This window comes from Bos grunniens, chromosome 7, assembly GCF_055505025.1.
Source record: "Bos grunniens cultivar Pamir isolate PY7600 chromosome 7, Bosgru_T2T1.0, whole genome shotgun sequence".
Taxonomy (NCBI): domain Eukaryota; kingdom Metazoa; phylum Chordata; class Mammalia; order Artiodactyla; family Bovidae; genus Bos; species Bos grunniens.
This window is the reverse complement of record NC_141171.1, coordinates 82,166,588-82,190,470: the sequence shown is the minus strand read 5'-3', so window position 1 is coordinate 82,190,470 and position 23,883 is coordinate 82,166,588. Positions and strand designations below refer to the sequence as shown.

Genomic DNA, 23,883 nt, shown 5'->3' with positions numbered 1-23,883 from the left:
CCTCTGATTCTGGCTGAAGAGTTTGGCCAGGCATGAATGAGAGAAGGGAAAAAGCAGACTGCATGCAAGCAAGGGAGAAGCGGTGTCCCGGATGTTTGCCCCGAACCATTTTGGTGTGTATACAGGTTGAGTTAGCCGGGGAGACACTATTGGCAGCTATAGAAACTTAAGATCCTTAGTTTCCAAAGTTAACTGGCTACATTTTCTGATTATAAAGGATCTCCATAAAATACCCAGAGGGCCAAAAGTCTGTCTCCTAGGAAGTGCCAAGATGGAGAGCTCAATTCAAATATCCTGATCACCTTCCTTCTGGACCATATGGTGAGTTGTTAGAAGTTGCCTCAGTTTGACAGGATGAACTGTCATATCCAAGGCTGTGGGCTCTAAGAACTATTTTTATTCAGCCGCTTCACAAAATAACTTTAGCAGATGCAAAGGTAAGCCTGGCCACACTGATCTCAGTTAAGACCAAAAGGATCTTTTTCTGAGCAACCTGCTGGAAACAATATGGACTTATATATTCCTGATTCAACTCTCTCAAAAGATAGACCTGACATGTCTAAAATTCCCCTTGTCAGGGAACAAAGCACTGTTAGTTATATAGCTTTAACTTGACAGTCTTTTGAATTATATCTTGGAAATATGTCCTCTAGCTCAGACGTTTTCAAACATTTTAAAGCAGCAGAACACTTTTTGCAAATAAAACCTTACAAGAAATCGGAAAAAAAAAAAACCAAAACAGAAGCAAGTGGAGGTGCTTTGACTGAAGTAACGTGCAGAGCTCCAAAGACCTATTCACCTTATTTGGATTCTCCCAAATACCCCCTCATCCCCCTCACACCCTCATATACATCCTAACACACACAGAATAGCCTCAAGATACCCCAATGCACACGTGGGGCTTCCTGAACACTGTGAAAACCCAAATTAGCTGACACCATACTTTTAGGAGATTAGACTATACAAAATGATAATGATCTGATTAAAGCTTCATCAGTAGAAGAAAGACCTGTTTTGAGAAGACTGTCTCCATGTGGTCCACACCTCCAGGGGTGGCCATTTTGATCAATGGGGAAAACAACAGCCAAACTTGTGTCACAGTAATAACTTAAATTTCCTAAATCAAAGTCCAAGGGGAAACATCATTCACATATTCAAGAGACCAGCACTATTGATCACTTAGCCTTTTCTGGTGGTGACATTGATGTCAAACATGCCTGAGAAGAAATTCAAATAAAATATGGAAAATAATTGCAATTTGCTGATTATTTCTACGTAGGAGATGGATTTTACAGGACTCTTACACATATGTTCTCCTTTAACAGCTGTTTGCAATGACCGCCTTCAAGTCACGGTGGAAGGGGAAGGCTTTAGAAACCTTTAAACAGGTTATATAAGCAACCCTCTGAGGTCTAAAACATTGATTGTCTGGCTGTCCTTATGTGGAGTTCCCCACTGGCTGTATATTAACAAGTCTAAGTTTGAAAAACTTGCCTGTATTGCCATGTGAGTGTATAAGGGACAGGCCACTGCATTCTTGGCTGTTAAAGTCTATTTGAATAAGGTTAGAGGGGTGGAGTGGGGGTGGGATGGGGCAAAAGTCTGGCAGAAAGGAGCTTATTGATTAGAGGAAGCTACTTAGACATGTATTCAGTTTAACCTCTTTAACCAGCAAGTGGTTTACCTCACAGCATCCATGTATATTACCATTTTCTCTTCAGTATATAATACAAGCTTTTCTAGTCAAGTACAATACCCTGTACTACCTCTGGCTCTATCACAATTACCGGTACAATGCTGGGGATATTGTAGCGATTTAATGAACCAGACTTTACTGCACAAACAGTGCTAAATTTCTGGAGATATTTTGCCCATAAACTGAAGAACATTTCTTTTATTTTTAAAATTTAGTTAGCCTTGTTGGCTATTCACTATAATTGAACAAATCATACCTGAATTGTGTTTCCTTACCCTTTAATGCTACTAGAAAAGAAGCCTTAATATCCACTTCACTTTCTTATATGTAACAAATTTTAAAAACATTTATTCCCAGCATAACTGTAAAAAAGTCTTTAAAAACTCAACTCTAGATGTATTGTAAGACATGCTAAGACATTTCTGTATCTCAGTGGGAAGCTGTAGGTTTAGCCACAAGCGCAATAACAACTACAGATTGTACCGTGCAATGCTCGTGGCATGGCTTCGGGAGATGCTCATGGCATGGCTTGGGAGAAGCAATGCAGATGGATTCTCACAGGCCCAGATGGGCTACTTCTGCTCTTTATAGCCTTGGGACATCCCTCCTGTGCTCTGCCAACCCCATCATGTAAAAAAACAGCATGTTGAAATAGCCATCTAAAGCTGAAGGTCTCTCCTGAGGAAGGCAATTCACTACCAGGATTTTTGAATGCTATTTGAATGACAACTACAAAACTAGTTAACTAAGCGAATATGACCCCTAAGTACTCTATACCAGCTTCTTCTTCAATAAACAGTCAGTTTGAGCCTGTGGCAGGAAACTTGAAGCTCAACAATCATTCTATTGCCACTGCAGTGCTGTATTTTATCCAAAACACAAATTATGCCCACTGCTTTTCCTTTTCACAGTATTTATGGATTAATAAGAGTGCATATTCTTAGCACCAACTATGTGTCAAACATCATGCTAGGCACATCACAGGCATTAACCCACACAATTCTCTTAACAACCCAATGGGGTCCTCCTTATAGTAGTCCCCATATAGAAATAATTTCCCATTTTGTGAAAGAGAAAGGTGAAATATCAAATAATTTACCTCTGGTCATATAAGTAGAACTTGAGTAAGAACCCAAATGATTCTGTCTTCAGAACCAAACTCCCACCCTGTTGAAAAAGCTATTTTTAGGTCCAGCTATAAATTATTGTATCCATCAAGATTAGTTGCAAAAAACAGGGCCTCCTTTGTCAGACTGAAGCCCTCATTAGGAGAGATCAACCAACAAATTCTAGATGACTTTCTAGAAACAATTCCCAAAGCCATCCTGGAGAACTAGAGACCAAATGATATAATGCCTCTTTTCAGATTAGGAATCTGCCATTTTAGAATCATACCTCCAACTCCCATGATTAGAACTTGCTTCTATGCCAGCTCCTCCATGGTAATGCCACACCAGCTACAATTCACAGCAGCAAAACAGCTGCCACATCCACTGCCTCTTGACACATTCAAAGCTAGTGATTGGACACTACAGTCACACAGACAACCCTCAAGACCCACAGTGCTTCCAACACAGTACAGCCTCCAACACTTCTACCTCCCAAATCCCTGTACAAATGCAACCAATATGATGAACCTAATCAAAGTCAGACCTCTCTCCAAGAGGGAGATGGAGAATTATGTTTTAATTCTCCAATGTCTGCAGTACATGAAGGGAACAAGAGAAGGAGGGTGGAATGGATGTTGAGTTATAATCCTACAAACTCAACATTCAGAAAACTAAGATCATGGGATCCAGTCCCATCAATTCATGGCAAATAGATGGGGAAACAATGGAAACAGTGAGAGACTTTATTTTTGGGGGCTCCAAAATCACTGCAGATGGTGACTGCAGCCATGATATTAAAAGGCAATTTTCCTTGGAAGAAAAGTTATGACCAACCTAGACAGCATATTAAAAAGCAGAGACATTACTTTGCCAACAAAGGTCCATCTGGTCAAAGCTATAGTTTTTCCAGTAGTCATGTATGGATGTGAGAGTTGGACTCTAAAGAAAGCTGAGTGCTGAAAAATTGATGCTTTTGAACTGTTGGTGTTGGAGAAGACTATTGAGAGTCCCGTGGACTGCAAGGAGATCAAACCAGTCCATCCTAAAGGAAATCAGTCCTGAATATTCATTGGAAGGACCGATGCTGAAGCTGAAACTCCAATACTTTGGCCACCTGATGCAAAGAACTGACTCATTGGAAAAGACCCTGATTCTGGGAAAGACTGAAGGCAGTAGGAGAAGGGGATGAAAGAGGATGAGATGGTTGGATGGTACCACTGACTTGATGGATTTGAGTTTGAGCAAGCTCTAGGAATGGGTGTGGATAGGGAAGCCTGATATACTGCAGTCCATGGACTTGCAAAAAGTCAGACATGACTGAGCTACTGAACTAAACAGTCACTACAAATTCTAAAGATTGTTCTTCTTTAACATGGTTGCAAAATTTTGTGTGTCCAGGGAAAGGTCCCAGATTTTTCAACAGATTCTCAAAGAGGTCCACAATGCAAAAATGGATTAAATCTATATGACAACATCTTGAGACTAAGATAAACTTTACAGGAGGGCTAAAGCATAGTGGCTAATGATAGAGCTCTCAAAGTCATAAGTTCATGAAAGTGAGTTCAATTTCTGGTCCTGTCACTTAACAGATGTTTAACCTTTAGCATCTTATCTGATGTCCTTGTCCCTTGATTTCCCCTTCTGTAAAATGTATAAAATAAAATCAACCTAATATGGGTGTTCAGAAGATTAAGTGAAATAATAAATGTATTTAGAAGAGTACCTGGCACTTGGGAAATGTTCCCTAAGTGTTACCTATTGTACTGAAAAATATGTAGACAAGGTAAGTTCTCAGCTTAAAAGATTATATAGTAGAGTTGCAATCATGCCCCCACACTTTTAAATTCATGTTCAATTTCATAGAGCTTTTAGAAGTGAGTACTTGATTTCCTGTGACAGCAAACAGAAAGACAAGCACCCATTTATATGGTGATGACCTGGTTCTACTTAAAGAATACATTGATCTCACAGCCAATTACTGCCAGAAGGAACAGCTCAAGCACGACTGTGCCAAAACCAAATGTGTCAGTTTTAGGAGATGTTCTTCAGGACTCAAATGGATAGTATTTTGAAAGCATTCAAAATGCAAACCCTTTTATTGTTTATTGTCTGGAGGGAGGTGTATTAATAGTTACTTCATCCTGGCAGGCCTGCTCCGATACCATTTTGTTCAATCAAATATTCCACTTGTGTCTTGTTATTTGGGTGAGGTGGATGACTGATAATTCCAGCTCACAAAAATCTTGCCATCCAAGAGCCTATCTTCCAGGCTTAAAGGAGCAGGACTTAGTGCTCCCATGGATTCTCTCCATCATTGGTGCAAATGCTTTACAAAGCAAAGCCTGAGCCCTGCTGGCAGGTACTCCTCCAGGCACCTCTGCACAGCAGAAACATGGCTCGGGCTTGGAAAGGATGCAAAGCAGACCCTTTAATCCTGACTATGCTTCCTCAATGTCTAAAATGTATGTGCCCCATCAACTGCAAGAAAAACCTACATTTCATTCATCTGTAACCTTGGTATTGATTGACAGATACATGGCTCCAATATGTAGCCTGATGGATATCAGATTGTAAAACATTAAAAAGAACAATTATGTCCAATGTCAGCCAGCACTCAGGGAAAGGGTTCTCTAATATCCTGCTGGTAAGAGGAGTTAGTACACTTCTTATGAGACTGACTTGGGAATTATCTAACAAAATCTTTAAAAGTGAATGCTTATTGACTCACCAATTCCACTTCTAAGAATTTATTCCAAGGAAATGATCTTACAACTGCATAATTGTATGTTCATTTAGAATCTGTTTATAATACAAACAATTGTAAAAAGAACTCAGTGTTGACAACATTAAAACAATTATGGTATAGCCTTATAATGAAATTCTATGCAGTTATTAGGAGGAAAATTTAGATGTATTTAAATATTGGTATGAAAAGATATCTGTGACATAAATTTAAAAAACCAGGTGTGATCTCATATGCATTTGTGTATATTTATATATTATATATACATGTGTGAATATACATTATATATAATTATATGAAAAAATAAACAATATTTCTAGAAAGCTATACACTGGAAGGTTAACAGTGGTAACTTATAATGTTTGAGATTGAGCAATTTTAATTTTTTTCTTATGCTATTCCATATTTTATTTAAAATGGTCAGCATATAAAACTTCCTTAAACAGAAAAAATAAATTATTAAAAAATCTTACACTCATATAATAGCACTTTTACTTGAAGATAGTCCAAGATATGGATTGAGATTCATACATACAGAATCTCTAAACTCTTTCTTTGTATCTTGTACCAATATTGGAACAAGCAAACCTAAATGCCTTTAGAAGACAGGTGGGCAAAGTAAGTGAAACAGGATATCAGGCAAAGGGAAAAGAAAGTGATCATGTTTAACTATAGAGCATATACCTAGTCCAAAGGCTTTCAAATTCAAAAAGCTTTCCAAGCACTCAAAATACATCTACAGGTTGAATCTGAACAGCAAGCCGCTAATAAGGACCTTTTTCAGTATGAATCTCTACACATGCAGAACATTACTGTAACTCTCCCACACAAATCAACAGTACTCCCTCCCCACCTCTTGAAGGTAGCTTAAGTAGTATCTATAAAGGAGACAATTTTTTTCATATTTGTAAGATTATCTTCCTAAAATTTAATATAAGAAAAAAGCTTCTCTTGGTAAATGTTCATTTCATAACAGAATGAAAGCAACATATTTAATTGGTGTTCTCTATTTTTGTTATTTGTTGTTCTATAAAGTTCCCATATGTCCCTTAGCCTAGGTTTTCTGTAAAACTGTCTTTCCCTCTCTACCACTTAGTTCTTGTTCACTTTCTTTAATCTTTACAGTACATGTATTAATCTTACATTTGAGTATATGTATATACATGACTTTAAATATTTTTGAAATTCAGACTGGACAAAGGGAAGTAGCAATGATATACTGAAAAAATAACATCAGCATGCAATAAAATAATTGTAATGACTTGCAAACATGCTTTATATATTTTGTATTATATACAAAGGATGCAAAGCAGACCCTTTAATCCTGACTATACTTCCTCAATGTCTAAAATGTATGTGCCCAATCAACCGCAAGAAAAACCTACATTTCATTCATCTGTAACCTTGGTATTGATTGACAGATACATGGCTCCAATATGTAGCCTGATGGACATCAGATTGTAACATGTTAAAAAGAACAATTTTTCAAATTCAAAAAGTTTTCCAAGCACTCAAAATACATCTACAGGTTGAATCTGAACAGCAAGCCGAACTACAAAGTATAGACTGCAAATGTAATATGGGAAATTTAACAGCTAATATGGAAAAGAACCAGGAACACAACAGGTGAAAAGAAAAGGTTAAGGGGGTGGGAAATAGAAGTTTTTAAAAGGTGGAATAATTGCATTATAGAGTATGAGTGTGCAGTGACCATTGTGCCAAAAATAACAGAAAACAAACAGCATCTTTTTTGTGCTTGTGCTCAGTCACTTCAGTCATGTCCATCTCTTTGGGACCCCATGGACTATAGCCCACCAGGTTTCTCTATCCATGGGGATCCTCCAGGCAAGAATACTGGAATGGATTGCCATTTCCTTCTCCAGGGGATCTTTCCAACCCAGGGATCGAACCTGTGCCTCTCCTGCATTGGAAGGCAGGTTCTTTTCCACTAGCGCCACCTGGGAAGCCCAATACCCTCACAGGGATCTGGATAAGTTGTCTGCAGAGTCCATCTTCCATGCTCTCTGGGTCCTGTGCCTGCCTTCCCACCTCCCAGGCTTCTCTACCTGCTTCTAGCTGCTGCTTTACTGCCCACCCACCAATAACCTCTAATCACTCAAAAACTGGAAATGAGAATATAAATATTCCTCAAACTTGAAGTTTTGGAACTAAGATGTTTATTAAAAATTAAAAATTGATGATAGGTAATTATCAAAATGAAATGTGCTAAGATGAGTAATATTAAAATTAATTATTAAATATTTTAAATGGTATGTTATTTTCACATTTATAAGCTGCTTCTTTTTTAGGAATAAAAGTTCTAAGGATCAATGAAATGCTGGAAAATTCTTTAAAGTAAGCTCTCATATAAATTCAAGGCATGTGCTAAGTCAAAAGTGCAACTTTGACAGTAAAAAGCTAAGCAATACTCAGCTCAATGAGATATACATATAACAAAGAACATTACCCTAACCAGTCTCTTGTTTTTATTGTCTACTGAAATAAAATTCAATTTAAAGAAATAAGACCCAAATATAAAAGAATAAGTTGGCTACTTGTAAGAAATACATTCCTTGTTTAACTATATATCTTGAACCCTCATTGAAATGGAATAAAACAAAACATTTTAGAAATTAATAATCAAAAGCTGGATGAGAAAGTAATCTTATACAAATGCCTAAACAGCATTCAGTATAAAGATTTCCTAAAACATTTCAGGGTGTAAAGTCAAGAAATTTTTTAAAAAATTAATTCTTTAGTCAAAGATAATGACTAAATATCTAAAGAGAAAGAACTTTCATATACATCTAAATGTAAGGAAAGTCTTAGAAACAAATAAAACTAACAAAAATGTGTTTTTTACCCCAAACAAGAAAAGCACAATAGAGTGTGAGAGACAAAGGGTATTTCTGAACTGATAAAAAATAAAATAAAATGAATATGGAGAATGAAGTACTCCAATGATGTATGGACTCCACAGCATCAACATTCAATAAACATTAAAGACACAATGCAGGTATAGATTGACAATCTAAAAATAATTACCAACAGAGACAAACAAAAACAGCACTAGCATCACTACCCTAGGATACCAAAGAAAGGGTCATACAACGATGAAGTGTATTTCATTCTCCTAAGACAGGGGAGTGTGGTAGAATTACTGAGTGCTATTAAAACACTGGAGGGTTTCTACAGAAAAGTCTGCAAGATAGATGTAATTACTGTGGGATTATAAACCTACCCACTAAGGTGATGAATTAATGTCCAGAATAAATACCTAGAAACTCAGAATCAACAAATTAGCAGCAAATTACAGAGAAAACAATCACATGATGTCTGAGGTCCCATTTCAATGAAGCTCCACCATCAAAGAGCCAGCGATGAAGCTGGCAGTGATTCTGAAGCAGCAGCAGCAGCAATCCATAAAGGCTTCTTAATTTTCTTGTCATTTAAGAATTAAGCCACTTCCAGTTCACGCTGATCCTAACAGGTGCACTAAATTGATGTCATTATGAGCCATCAGGAAATACCCACCGAGACCTATACCAACACTGAGAAGTTTTGTTAAACAGCTGTGTGTTTTAATTGATTTGTATTATTTAAAATAGAACAGTTAAAAGTCAGTTATAGGATATTGTGTAAAAGAGATGCCTAAAGACTCTAGGGAGACTGAGTTCAGAAGAAAACCAATCACTGGAACTTCACTTGAGCACTTAAGATTATTACTAGAGGAAGCACAATTAAATCAACAGTTTATCAGCTATCATTATAAATCACCAGGCAACATATCAAGCTTCATTATTTAAGAATCCTTAACCAGTGACTTCCTGCATCACTGAGAGTCAAAAGCAATCTATTCACCAAAAGGTACCTAAGTAGTTTCAGATTTTTTGCTGTGTGTGTGTGTTTACCCTGAGAGATTTATCATGGAAACAATGAAAATTCACTAAAATTATCATGCCTTTGCATGTTTCAGACATGCTAACATCTTCTAAGTGAAATTAGTGGTATTTGGGGCATGCAGAATGTGTATACTCAAGACTTCTAGTCTGGTTCTCTCACAGTACTTGTGTGAAATCACAGGGAAAAACAAGCATTGAGTTTCTTTCCACTTCTATCCATCCAATCTCATTCATTTACTCGCACCTGGACAGCCTTCCCCAGAAATATATAATCAGAAAATAAAGTACCTCAAAATACCCAGTTTTCCAAATCTAAAGCACACAGTTCAGGTGTTAGAAACTATATATTTGAAAGGAGATGACACAGGTTGAGTTTTGTATACCACCCTTTCTCTTACTCTTCCCACCAACTCTATGTAGATGCTGCCATTAATTTTAATGGAAAAATAAGACATGAAGAGTTTTTGTAATTTGCCCAAGGTCATATAGCTCGTAAGTGGTGGTACCCAAAGTTAAATCCACTCTGCCTGATATAGCACCTAGATAAACACTCTGAAAGGGAAGAAAACCTCCTTGGAGAAGGGCTAATGCCATTCAAACATTTGCTTATTTAATGATATTAAGAAATTATTAACAACTTTAGTTGTGATAATAGAATTGTGGTTATTTTTTTTTAAGAATTCTTACCTTTTTTAAATAAACTTTTTTGAGATAAATGTGGATTCACATGCAGTTGTAAGAAATGATACAAAGAGATCGCTCATACCCTTTACTCAGTTCCCTTGATGGGAATATGTTGCAAAACCTACCTACATTATCACAACCATGATACTGACATTGATACAGTCATATACAGAACATTCCTATTCTCACCTGATTCCCTCCTTGCCTTTTATAACCACACCCACTTTCCTCCTACCCATAACCTCTGAAAACTGCAGTCTATTCTCCTACCTATAATTTTCTCATCTCAAAAACATTAGCTAAATGGAATCATTTACCAGGCAACTTTTGGGAATTGACTTTTTGCACTCAATAATTCTCTGGCGATTCATTCAGGTTGTTGGTTACTTTGAATTACTGAGTAATATCCGGGGTAAGGATGTACCATTGTTTGTTTAACCATGCACCTCCTGAAGAACTTCAGAGTTGTTTCCATTTGGGCTATTATGAATAAAGCTGCTATAAACATTTGTGAAGAGCCCTTATCTTCTAAAAATACATACTTAAATGATTATGGATAGGATAATATGATGTCTAGAACTTGCTACCAAAAAAATTAGATCAGGTGAGATACCAAAATAATAAGATTGGTCATTAGTTTGTAAGTGTACTATAACAGGGGTCCCAAACCCCCAGTACCTGTACATGGCCTGTTAGGAACTGATCTGCATAGCAAGTGAGTGGTTGTCTTCCCTGGTGCCAAAAAGGTTGAGGACCACTGCACTACACTATTATCCCTATTTTTGTATTATGTTTATAATTTCCCATATTATACATATCCCCATATTATACATATTACCTACCATATATATTATGTTTATAATTTCCCATAATAAAAAAAATTTGAAAAGAAGACAGTAAGAAAAATTACTTATCTGATCACTACACGCTCACATATATATACATATCTTCAAGTAAAACTGGAAGTATGATTTCTTGTCTTTTGATTTTAGCCTCTGCCAAGATTATAGGAGTTCTTTACCTAAAACACAGAGCCCACATCTTCCAGTGATCATTATCGTAACAGTCACTGTACCAATTTAGGCAGATCCAAGCTAGGCACCTGTTCACTTTCTTCTAGAAATTCTTTATTAGGCTGCAGGGTTGAGATAATAGGTAGTCCGTGATGTTGGACAAAAGCAGGTAAGTAATCACCATAATCAAATGTATGAGATTCATGAGTGGCTTGTCTTCAAAAGAGAGAGTTCATAACTGACATGAATAGGTCCTTATCATCAAGACAAATGCTGAGGGAACAGAAGTGTGATTACCGAAGATGAAGAGCAACAAACTATATGAGCACAATCAAGCCTGAAAATGAAGTGAAATGCATGTTATATTATGCAAAGACTGCTTTTGTTTTTAAGCCACTTTGGAGGACAGGACAAGCTAATGGTTCTTTAGTATAATTCTGCAAAATGGTGTCTACTATTTGGTGCCACCAATATCCTATCAGCTCACTCTTCCCCAGTGCCGTATCACACCCTCCCCCTCATGGCACTGAGGACACCCTATTTTTTCTCCACATGGGGCCTTACAAAAATGAGGACACACTCTCTCAAAGATCTCAGGCAAAGAACAGCACATAAATAGCAACCCATTAGCTAAACTGGGATTAAAAACTAAGACCTCCAAAGTGAATATGCATAATGAGTTTCAAATACCAACTTAGTACAATGGCAACAAATGAGTTTCCCTTGCTAGGTCTTCAGTGTCTGGAGCTACACTGTGATGAACAATTCTAAAGCTTAAATAAAGTACGGTATCAAAAGTGGGGATACCTGTCCACAAGACCAATCCCAATAAGACACATTCCAAAGGAACACCTAAATGTTATACTTAGATTACCATTTGGGTGTATCAAATATCCCTCCCAATAAGTGGGCCTCATACTTGGTATTGAGATGGTAATTCATATTGTGATTAGATCTGATCATTACTACCATAGTCTGCTAAGTAGGAAAAAGAAGGTCTGCTAACAGGCAGTCTGTATCATGCTTAAATGCCTGTAAACTATTAATAAAAGATACTAGTCAATTCCATTTAAAACTATCAATATACAGATTGGGTCATGTGGTTGGGTTAGCAACTTAGGAATCCTATCAGTGGAACAAAATCTCTCGGCAACATCATATTAGGAAACTAAGAAAATATGGGTAAATTCAAAAATCTTATTTATATGTCACAAGTCAGAACAGAGACATGTGAAATTAAAGCCCAAACTGACATAGGCCATCCAGAACTGTGCTTTGATTTGCACTGAGATTAATGACAGGGCTGCTAGAGACGTAAAAAGGAAAAAAATAAGATTTGGGCTCAGGTGCATAATATAAAACGTAATTGAGAAGAAGCAGACAAAAAAGGCACTACAGTTAAATACATATATATTTTTGGATGCTCCCTTCCTCTATCCTTTGCTGTCTTCTTTGACTCTCAAAACCAAGCATTTTCTAGGGCCTGTGGATTCTGACTCTACAGTTTATATTTTTGGACAGTTTGTGGTCACTGACAAGACAGTGGAAGTTGAATCACTTAGCACTCACCTTGACATACTTAAAGGTTAGTCTAAAACACTTTGCATAAAATAAAATGCTCTTGCCAAAAACCTTTCTGATGGATTTGCTTATATATCTCATTACATTATCCTTCTCATAGCATCCACTGATTTCTGGTCTACAGAACTGGGATTTAAAAGGGACCATTTTTGTAAGCTGAAGTGGTTTCCGAGAAAGGGACATGTGAAAGGAGGAGGGGGAAATACAGAGATAGAACAAAGGCAACAGAGAAAGCATTAGGGTGGAAAGAATTCCAAGAACACACTGTACAGGACGGGTTTGGGGAGTGAACTGCCATGTATGGCAGGAGCTGAGGCTGTGTAGTGTGGAGGGGGAGGAGATAAGCTGGAAAGGGCCGGCGGGACCCAGGGATTGGCAGCCCTGGAACCCAGGCAAGGCATTTAGACCACACACCATAGCCCCTTGGACAGCTACTGCAGGCTTGCACATGGGTAAGACAAGTGCTGCATGGTTAGGAAAACACGACTAAAGGGAAGGGACAGGGAGGAAAGGAGCAGAAGACCAAAAGTAGGAGGTTTTACTAGTTGTTCCAGGTGAGGCAACAGGGTGCGAACCAGGAAGGTGATGGTAGGAACGGAAAAAAAGGATTAATTTGGGGAGGGGGGGCGGGGCGCGCGGTTGTGCTGGTGTGTGACTCATATATTTAAAACTAGTTTTTTCCCTCAATTAAAACCTAAGAAATGGTCATTTGCAATCATTGTCAGAGAACTACATATGCGATGCTAAGGATTCTTAAGTTGATTTGGGAGGTAAACTGTCATTATGATCAAACACATAAGAGGGCATAAAAATTCTAATGGCTGATAAAGTCATTTTTAAAGGAAGCTTTGATTAAGCTTAACAGAGGCTGGGAGAAAATAAGATTTTTGATATAAGTAAAAAAGAGACCATGATTGGTTGCAAGGTAATGAATATTTTTTGAAAATTTCTAAAATAATTAGTTGCTGATTTTAGCAAGGCAGTAATAATGACTTACATGATTAACAAACTAATTTTCTCTACTTTTGCAAATATACTTTTTATATCTACTTTTGCAGATCTATTTTTGCAACTTTTTTAAATGACTATTGCAAACCTATTATTCATCAAAAGTAATTTTTTTTTCTGCAAATGCACCTATGAGTAAAACTCTGAAGCATTAAGAGGTGACACACACTAAATCATCCATTTCTTGGTGTATATGCCAACTTTGTTTCTGTTCTCACTTAATACATTTTTATTGAAAATCTACTGTATAATAAGTACTGTGCTGGTGCTGGTTCTACAATGGAGAGAAAAAAAAAAGGTCTACCCACAAGAGTGCACACAGTATAATGGAAAAAATTAATTTAAAAAATCCAAATACATAATTTAAATTTTGAACATGTACTATGAAGGAAAATTACAGGGTGCTATGAGGGCTTATACAGAGAAGCTAAACCAAGCCTGGGTCTGGTAAGATGTTTTAAAGGAAAGTGTCTTTGAACTGAAATCTGTAAGGAAGTAGAGGAATGAAATAGGGGGAAAAAAAAAAGAAGAAGAGAGAGAGAACTAGAAGAAAAAACGTGCAGAGGGAAGGAATCACATATAAAATGAAAACATTCTCTAACCTGTTGAGTAATAGTGTCCCATGGTCCCTGCAGCAATCGCATCTTATAGCACTCATGAACTCCTTCCCAGATGTCCTTCAGAGCTAAAGGTCTTCCATCTGTGAAAGTAAAGACTGCCAGTTAGTAATTGATTGGACACGGTGGTGCTTAATGTCTATCTAAAACTACTGAAAGAATATTATAACTTAAAAAAAAAATCTTTACTTAGTATACATACTATTTATATATCAAAAGAGTACTATATGAATTACTATTTTCTTCCAGAGGGAAATTTAAATAATCAAACTTCTCTCTATCTAGCAGTAAAATTATCTGCTCACTTATTGCCTCTAGGAATTTGACAAAATAAATAAGATCCAAATGTGTTTTAGAGAAAACTGATAAATAGAAGCATCAGTAAAGAACCAGGTAGACAGACTCACATATTCACAAGGGTGTACTGTGGATACCTCTGAAGTCTTCATACTTCCTCTAATCCTTAAATCAGAGACCATCCACGTGCTTCCTTCACCCTCCTGTCGACTGACTATCTGTAATGTTCAAATCACTCTGTTGGGTACCATGAGGAATAGAAGGAAAGCACAGAATTTCTCCTAGTAAGGAGTGTTTCCCGACTAGGAAACTAGGACAAGTATATATCAGTAAATATTGATACTAAAATCAGTATTTGGTATTGATTGGTAGACTGGTCATAGCCAGAGGAAAACTGCAGTGGTGTTAACCCACTGTCTGCTGTTCGGGGTGGAGGGACTTGAGAAGGACTTGCCGTGAAGAAATCCGTAAAAGCTTTAGTGAACAATAATCCTCCTTTTCTTTGTTTAAGCAACTTCAGTTATTCACCTATATTCATAATCACCCAAATAATGTATTTTACGAAGAATAGTATGACACAAGTAAAGTGGAGAAATAGATATCTAGGTTCAGAAAAGAAAGCAGAAAGAAGGAATTACGATAAAACCACACACTGCTGAAAAGAAGGTGGTCTCAACATTAGAATTTATTGCCGTGCTGTGCTTAGTCGCTCAGTCGTGTCCGACTCTTTGTGACCCCATGGACTGCAGCCCACAAGGCTCCTCTGTGCATGAGGATTCTCCAGGCCAGAACACTGGAGTGGGTTGCCATGCCCTCCTCCAGGGGATCTTCCCCACCCAGGGATCAAACCCAGGTCTCCCACAATGTGGGTAGATTCTTTACAGACTAAGCCACCAGGGAAGCCCAAGAATACTGGAGTGGGTAACCCATCTCTTCTCCAGGCGATCTTCCCGACCCAGGAATTGAACCTGGGTCTCCTGCATTGTAGGTCGATTCGTTACCATCTGAGCTGCCAGGGAACCCTCAGAATTTAGTGCTACTTGGCTCATTTAGAGTCAACTGAGTCCTCAAGACTTACGGGTATGCTCTTTTCTTTAAGCAAGTAGACAATATCATTTAAAGAAAACTCATCAGCCTATTAGATCCAAAGAAGTATTCGGTCATTAGGTACAATACAACTTGGAGAAATAATCTACTCAAAAGCCCTCCGAATCAAAAGGTATTGCATTCAGATTTAGAGGCATAAGTACAGATGTGGAGTGTAGGGGAAGAGCAGGAGATCTGAAGTCCATGCTGAGTTTGAATCCTGGTGTTGGCACTTAATTCTCTATGTGACTGCAAGTTATTTTCTAATTAAAATATACTTAATTTACTCTTTTGCTTTTAACTTTACCTGAAAATGAGGATACTAATCCTTCTCAAATTCTATCCTTGTGAATGGCTTACATCAGTGAACACACCAGGACTGCGTCAGGCACATAACAATTTAGTATATATTAGGTATCTCCTCCTAGCCCCCATTGCACTATTCCAGTAATTCTCATAGCTTAGAGCTAAAAGATTCATTTATAGACCATTATTTCTTAAGAGTTTCCTCATGTTTCTATACCATGCACATTGTGTTTAATACAGCAATATACTAATACCATAGACAGAGCATTTCTCATGTTTGACCTGAAAAGTTGAACTTTTCCTCAACCTTTATTTTCAATAAATAGCAATAGAATATTTTGATACATTTTCAATAAGTATCTTCATCTTGGCATTTATCTGGCGGCAGGAGACCATTATCTTGTGATAAATAGTTTTATTCCATTGACATTTCCATGTCTGTAAAATGAACAAGATTTATTCATCCAATTAACATTTGAATGTCATGTTTAGCTACAAGTTTAAAACAAGCTGCCTTCTGTATCTGTGTTATATTGTTGTCTGAACACATTTACAGAGTAGGGCCAAACTTTAATCTTAAGCCCTACACGTCTTCAAAATATGCACGTGTGTGTGTGTGTATGTGTGTGTACTGATGCTAGGGAAACAGCATCTTAGGTATGTCAGTGTCAAATAGAAAACCAAATAATCAAATTATTAAAATCTGACATACTTTTAAAATAATTTTCAGATGTCAAAGTTAAAAGAATCAGTTGTAGAATAATAAAATGTTACAGCTGGTATAATTATTAATTTTAGATATAAGGTCTCAGGAAATATACATCTACCAAAATTATGGAGCCAGTTCATAACTCCCGTGGGGCTGGAACTCAGGACTCACAATTCCGTGCTCTTCCTGCTATTCCGTGCTGTCTCTGAGGGTAAAGACTGCCTTTGTCCTTTCACCACCGCAGTGCTGCTGTGCAGTTCTAAGTCGCACTCACAATTGCAAATGCGTTATATTTACTGAATAAATGATAAATGAGAGAATACTTTCCTTAACTTTATTTCCACTGAAACAGGGAATGGCTTCGCAGACCCACAGAAGAATGCTGGGTTTAAAATCTGTTAATCACTCCACCTGAGTGCAGGTGGGACCTGTGACTTGCTTCTAATCAATAGAATACAACAATGGTGATGGCTGTCACTCCTCTGACTATATTATATTATATAAGACAGTCTTAGAAGAGTACAGTGAGGGAGTAGCCAATAGCTATGTGTTGTGAGCTGCCTGTAGCGATCATAACTTGTAAGGAGCAGCAAACCATGAAAAAAAAGTCAATCACAGGCATTACAGATTCTCACTTTTCAGCCTCTAACTACACCTTTCTTGTTTCACCCTAGTACAAAGTTTTTCTTTCTTTCTTTTTTGCCCATAATAATTTGTTTTAATTTTAAAACTGAAAAATAAATTCTGATAATCAGTAATGATCTCAATTTTATCTCTCAAAATATTTCAGCCAACAATCTAAGGATGGGGTAAATGGTTTGGATATTACCACTGTCAAAAACTTGTATACTCTGCTGGAAACATTCGTGCAAAAAGCAAAAATCAGCAGCCTAGCAACATTGTGGAGAGACCCAAAACAAATGTTATAGAGTATTTTCACCAGATTTGATGCTAGAATTTGAGGGTGTCCTAAGTTTTCAGGCAACACCTAATTTAGAGAGAAAATTTAACACCTTAAATACAGGAATTAAAAAATGATCTCGTCTCCTTCCCACAGGAGGGGATATATGTATATTTAGAGCTGATTCATTTGGTTATACAGTACAAACCAACACAACACTGTAAAGCAATTATTCTCCAATTAGAAATAAAAAGAGTTGGGAGAAAAAAATGATCTGGTCAACTTAGAATAATAGACAATTACAAGGAATAAAAAAATAAGTTCAAAACATCAAAAGAGGCATCATACTCCTTTACATATGGTTATAAGAATGCTACCTGCTTGCTGTGAAGGAAATAGTGTTTTTTTAAGTGAATGAATGTGACTGCATTCTCCAATGTGTTTATAAAATTGTTTTAAAGTACATGTATCAATGATGATCAAATAAATGCTTGTGCAAGCTGCTTTAACAAGAATGTCAATCTTTCCAGTTTCTGCTGACCATTTACACTACAGAAGATCTGATAATATAGCTGTGTCTCTCACACACAGATATGACAATAATGACTTAATCAAGTGTGACGTGGATTCTTTTCCCTAGGCCTTCATCATCAGTTTTCCCAGTCATAGCTCACACCTTCATGATCAAAGACATACACAAATTAGTTTGGTGATCTTTTACTCAAAAATAAAAATTTGACCTGATTAGCAATATCTTCAAAGCCATGACATATACAACTGATGTGAATAATATATTCTAATATGACTGTGGCTCTAATTATCCCACAACCAAAATGGAGCCTTCAGAAATCCCACCAAAATCACTGAAATGAGATAATCAAATACATTTTTAAAATCACATCATAAAAATAGACCTTAAATATGGCAGAAACATGAATAACTTTGTGATTTTGGATCCATCTGCCTATTTATGAAAACTGAAGACCCAAAACTTTAATTTAAAATTAAAATGTGGACATAAACAAATACTTGGTTAAACTCATGAAACACATTATTATGTGCCTTCATGTTCAGTTGAAGTTATCTTCAATCAAGAACTTTAAGCCCTGTTTAGAGGGCCTATTTTTTCTGTCTGGCCTTAGTCAGAGGAGACATAAGCATACTCAATCAACAACTCCTTGGTTTCAGACCCAAGATATTCGATAGCACCAATTTCAACATGCTTAGAAATCTCATTAATCACACTGAGCTGAGAAGCTCAGTAAAATCCCTTGCATACTTGAAAAATTGAAGTAGAAGCCAAAATAATTTCAGCAGCAACCTACAAAGTGAGCATGGTAAATTAAGGTCATTTATTTAACAAGTGTTTATTGGGTGCCTACTATGTGCCTCTCTCATCCAGAATGATATTACACATTTGAGCTAAAGGAATATTCTGTCAGCAACCTAAAATGTCAATGATAAAAAAGGAAGAGACTTTGGATGAAAAATAGAATAATTAAAAAGTACAATCTTTAGCAACTGCCAGTAGCATTTAATACTTTCATATAAAATCTCTCAATTGAATAATAACCTACATGTCAAGTAATCTATATATTACTCAAAATCTACAGCTTTCTAAATTACATTTCTCAGGGCTATTATTTTCATGAATCAAATAACATCATGAGATAGTTCACTAGCACCACCCAACTCCAGTACAACCATGCTGAAGCCACCTTTATCCTGTGGTGCATGCTTTCACTAAAATTTCAAAATTCCAAAAATAACATTAGAGAGAGTATAAATTATTTAGAGTAAATTTAGGAAAAATGTTCTGAATGTGGTCAGTAGAAATAAAATGGAAATGGTGGATTTTTCACAATGAAATTTGTCATTATTCAATGTATTGTCTTCAACAGGGCTTTGAAGGCTATAAAAATTCATGTCATTCTCCACAGTAAGGCAGAGATGATGCTCCATCAAAGGAGAAAATTCATTTTTGCTTCAGTGAGAAAATTATACTGTGATATGAAATGAGTGCTAATTGTTCATGTACATTCTTATCAGCTACTGTGCTAGCTAATTCTGTAATTTTTATTTATTCCTACATCTACTTTTTGCATTCTGAGTCTTTATTAGTCTCAAGAAATCTGAATGAAAATTTTAAAAAATATAGATTTTGGCAACTTCTCTTCAATGTTACTTAAATTTTGGTGCTGCTTTGTGCAGTAAAATTGGGAGTGGGGAGCTAAAGAGTTTGAATCTTAACTCCGTAATTTTATATGTACTCTAGAATAAATAAACCATCTAACCTCTCTGAGCACTCAGTTTGCATGTCTGCACATCAGGGTAATAGCAGCTCCTATATTACACTGTTATTGTGAAGATCAAGATACAGAACTCAGCTGGCATTACTGAAAGGTACTACATGCCAAGCCCCACTTTATATATTAGCTCACAAACCTCAAAACTCTATAATATAGGTATTATTATCTCAAATTTTTCTAGATGGTGAAAAAAAGGAAACAAAAAGTTCAGTAACTCCCACAAGATCACATAGTAAGAAGCAGAGCAAGGAATCAGAACCAAGCAGCTCCAGACCCTCCACTTTGTCCTGTACCAGGAGCTCTTTGTAAACTATAAAGTGGTACACACGTATTAGCTGTGGTATTGTTTTTGTTGTCATTAGTAGTCTCTACCAGCATTGCTTAACCTAAGACTATCTAGAATTTTGCCTTTCCTAGATTTTTTAATATGCCAGGCTTGCCCTTTCCCTCATCACTCCAGCCAGGGCTTCATCTGATCATCCAGCTCAAGATAATCTCTGGCCTCTGAGCCCTGGTGGCAACTTTCTCTCCATCTTTATTGGATATAATGGATACTTAGCATTGTGTAAGTTTAAGATATGCAATGTGATGACTTGATATATGTATATTTTGGAAAATGGTTACCACAATAAAGTTAGTTAACACATCCATCTTCTCACATATTTATAATTTGTGTGTATGTGTGTAGTTAGAACATTTCAAATCTACTCTTAGTAATTCTCAAGTATAAAATACAGTATTGTTAACTATGGAGAAGGCAATGGCACCCCACTCTAGTACTGTTGCCCGGAAAATCCCATGGATGGAGGAGCCTGGTAGGCTGCAGTCCATGGGGTCGCTAAGAGTCAGACACGACTGAGCAACTTCACTTTCACTTTCCACTTTCCACTTTCATGCATTGGAGAAGGAAATGGCAACCCACTCCAGTGTTCTTGCCTGGAGAATCCCATGGACGGAGAAGCCTGGTAGGCTGCAGTCCATGGGGTCGCACAGAGTCAGACACGACTGAAGCGACTTAGCAGCAGCAGCAGCAGCAGCATTGTTAACTATAGTCATCAAGCTCCTCATTCAGTTCAGTTCAATTCAGTCGCTCAGTCATGTCCGACTCTGCAACCCCATGAACTGTAGCACGCCAGGCCTCCCTGTCCATCACCAACTCCCGGAGTTCACCCAAACTCATGTCCATTGAGTCGGTGATGTCATCCAGCCATCTCATCCTCTGTCATCCCCTTCTCCTCCTGCCCCCACTCCCTCCCAGCATCAGAGTCTTTTCCAATGAGTCAACTCTTTGCATGAAGTGGCCAAAGTACTGGAGTTTCAGCTTTAGCATCATTCCTTCCAAAGAACACCCAGGGCTGATCTCCTTTAGAATAGACTGGTTGGATCTCCTTGAAGTTCAAGGGACTCTTAAGAGTCTTCTCCAACACATCAGTTCAAAAGCATTAATTCTTTGGTGCTCAGCTTTCTTCACAGTCCAACTCTCACATCCATACACGACTACTGGAAAAACCATAGCCTTGACTAGACGGACCTTTGTTTGCAAAGTAATGTCTCTGCTTTTTAGATCCCCAGAACTTATTCATCTTATATCTGAAAATCTGTTATGTAACCTTTAACCAACATGTTCTCATTTCTCCCACCTCCCACCTAGCTTCTTTCAACCACTAACCTATTCTATGCCTGGTGACAATTTTCTTTTTACCTCTCTTATGGCCGTTAACATATTCTACTTGTTACAGTAAATTTCAAATTTGTCTTGTTTCTCTCAGTAGACTGTAAGCTCCTTGAGGGCATAAATCATCCCTGATTCCTTTATTCATCTCTGCATTCCAGGAACATTTTCTTGCCTTATGCATAAATATTTTCCAATGCTTGGACAGATGGATGTTCAACATTATTTCTAGAGCAATTTACCACAATTATTACTAAGAATAAAGACTGATGATTAAAAAGTCATCAAGAAAATACTTAGTATTTTATTATAATAAAATCTTATAAAATTACAATAAAATCTTATAAAATTTACAATAAAATATTTAGTATTTTATTACAATAAAATCTATAGTATTAAGTAGATGAAGATAGAGTGGATATTTGATTTTTCACCATCCAAACATAGTTCCTATTTGGGAGATAAATTCCGAAATAAGCAGTAGGCAGAATCCCATTCTGTACCACTAAACCAAAGAGAGGCAGACATTCCCTCATCTTGTCACTTTTGCCTTCAGTTAACTCTATGATCTACCCTTCCAGTAAATCTTTTTCTGCTTATCATGGTCGGGGTCAGTTAATTGCAACTAAGTATACTTTACTAATATAGTCTAGATAAGTGATTTATATAAGTATTGCTTAATATTTATCATTATTTAGCCCCAGTGTTCTAAATGTCATACATTTGTCTAGTAATTTCACATGGAAAATGAATGTAAGACATCTTTCAGTTACATGAGAAAGTTTATGTATGTTACAATCCATTTTTATGAGGAATATGCCCAACAGCACAATAGAAGAGTAATTTGGGGTCACCTTAAACTGTTCACATTCTGTGTTAAGAATTTACATTAATGCAGATGATGTTATAACCTCTCATTTAAATTAAGTTAAACACTTAACCTAGAAGAAGTACACACAAGACTTTCTTGAGGAATCACTGTTTTCAGAAAATGTCCCAAGGGAAGCAACACTGGGTCTACAAGATACCCGAGACACCAACTGTGAGATATAACTACTCATCAGAACTCTGAAGACCATATCACCAGATGCATATCTACATTAGGTCTGCTGGTTCTAAAGCAGAAAATACTTTCAATCCTATCCAAAGTGTTCTGAGATTTTGATTTTAACCTCCTGCTCTGGCATACCAGTACTCAGCATTTTGGACTCCTGGCTCTCTCAAATCTCAGAACCCCCCAGAACATGGACCAGTTAACACCAGTAGCAGCACCTTGACGACCCATCCAGCTTGATCTCCTTCCCATGGAGAACACAGTCTCCACCTTCTCAGCAGAGCACCTGATATATGCACTTGAAGAACTCCACTTTGACAACTTTAAAGAAGGAGAAAATCAGTATACTAGTTTCCAGTTAGGCAGCCATTTTCCTCAGCATATTTTTTAAATAGGCTAATGAATTTTTATGCTGTGCACACAGAAGGCACTCATGTACATTTTAATGGATGTTTCAAACAGGGCTTGTCTTATCAAGAGTAAGTAGACAAAACACATTATGGGACACAGCACATTTATTTGTTCAGGAAAGCTTTAGTATAGCCTTTTACAGGTAAGAAAATAAATTTATCTGCCTTTTCATGTCTTCTTCCTGGCCTCTGAATCCACATAAAATCTGTTACTTTGTATACATGATGCTTTGCACTAACATAGGTTAGAATAAACCTTTTAGCAAATTAGGTGTCCCTCTAGTTTTGTTTCCCCTTTCTTTAACATGGTTTAAAATCAGACCTGATTTTTCAGTGGGATTCTATCCCCATCATGTGTTTTACCCCAGCATCCTGTTTATACCTTAAATCCCCATAATGTTTCAAACATTCACCTGGTTCAACAAACAATCCTCATTAAATTCCCTCTGTCATTTAAACTTTTCAAAAAGTTTGAATATATTTATATTAGTTAAATAATTAATTTTTATTTGTAATTAAGAAAAATAACTTTCATTGTTTGCTCTTCACATTACCCCTAGAATCTCTTTTTAATGCACTAAAAGTCATGTTCCATTGCATAATTATGAACATTCTTAAAAATTCTCTATATTCAAATAAGACTCTAAATCTGCCAAGTCATTTTCTATTTTCATGATGGTGATTAACTGGAATCACTTTTGCCTTAATTTCTCTAATCTACCTATCTTTTCTGTTTAACAAGCAGCCTTAATTCTCACTCTACTGGAAGGGTAATTTTTTTTCCTG

General features: G+C 36.9%; 1 protein-coding gene across 4 annotated transcripts in view; it reads right to left on the bottom strand.

Moving 5' to 3' along the window:
- The window catches only part of ATG10 (autophagy related 10), a 262,954-nt gene that overhangs the window by 57,994 nt on the left and 181,077 nt on the right, over positions 1–23,883 (bottom strand). For 2 of the 4 annotated variants that reach the window (XM_086412858.1, XM_086412859.1), the window contains 2 exons: positions 14,339–14,436; positions 11,240–11,484 (listed from right to left, as the gene is read on the bottom strand). In XM_086412858.1, the coding sequence (XP_086268984.1) occupies positions 11,479–11,484; positions 14,339–14,436 (104 nt within the window). In that variant the 3' untranslated portion in view covers positions 11,240–11,478. Of the gene's footprint in view, positions 1–11,239; positions 11,485–14,338; positions 14,437–23,883 lie in introns of those variants that run through there. The other 2 variants (XM_086412856.1, XM_086412857.1) reach the window with 1 other exon arrangement.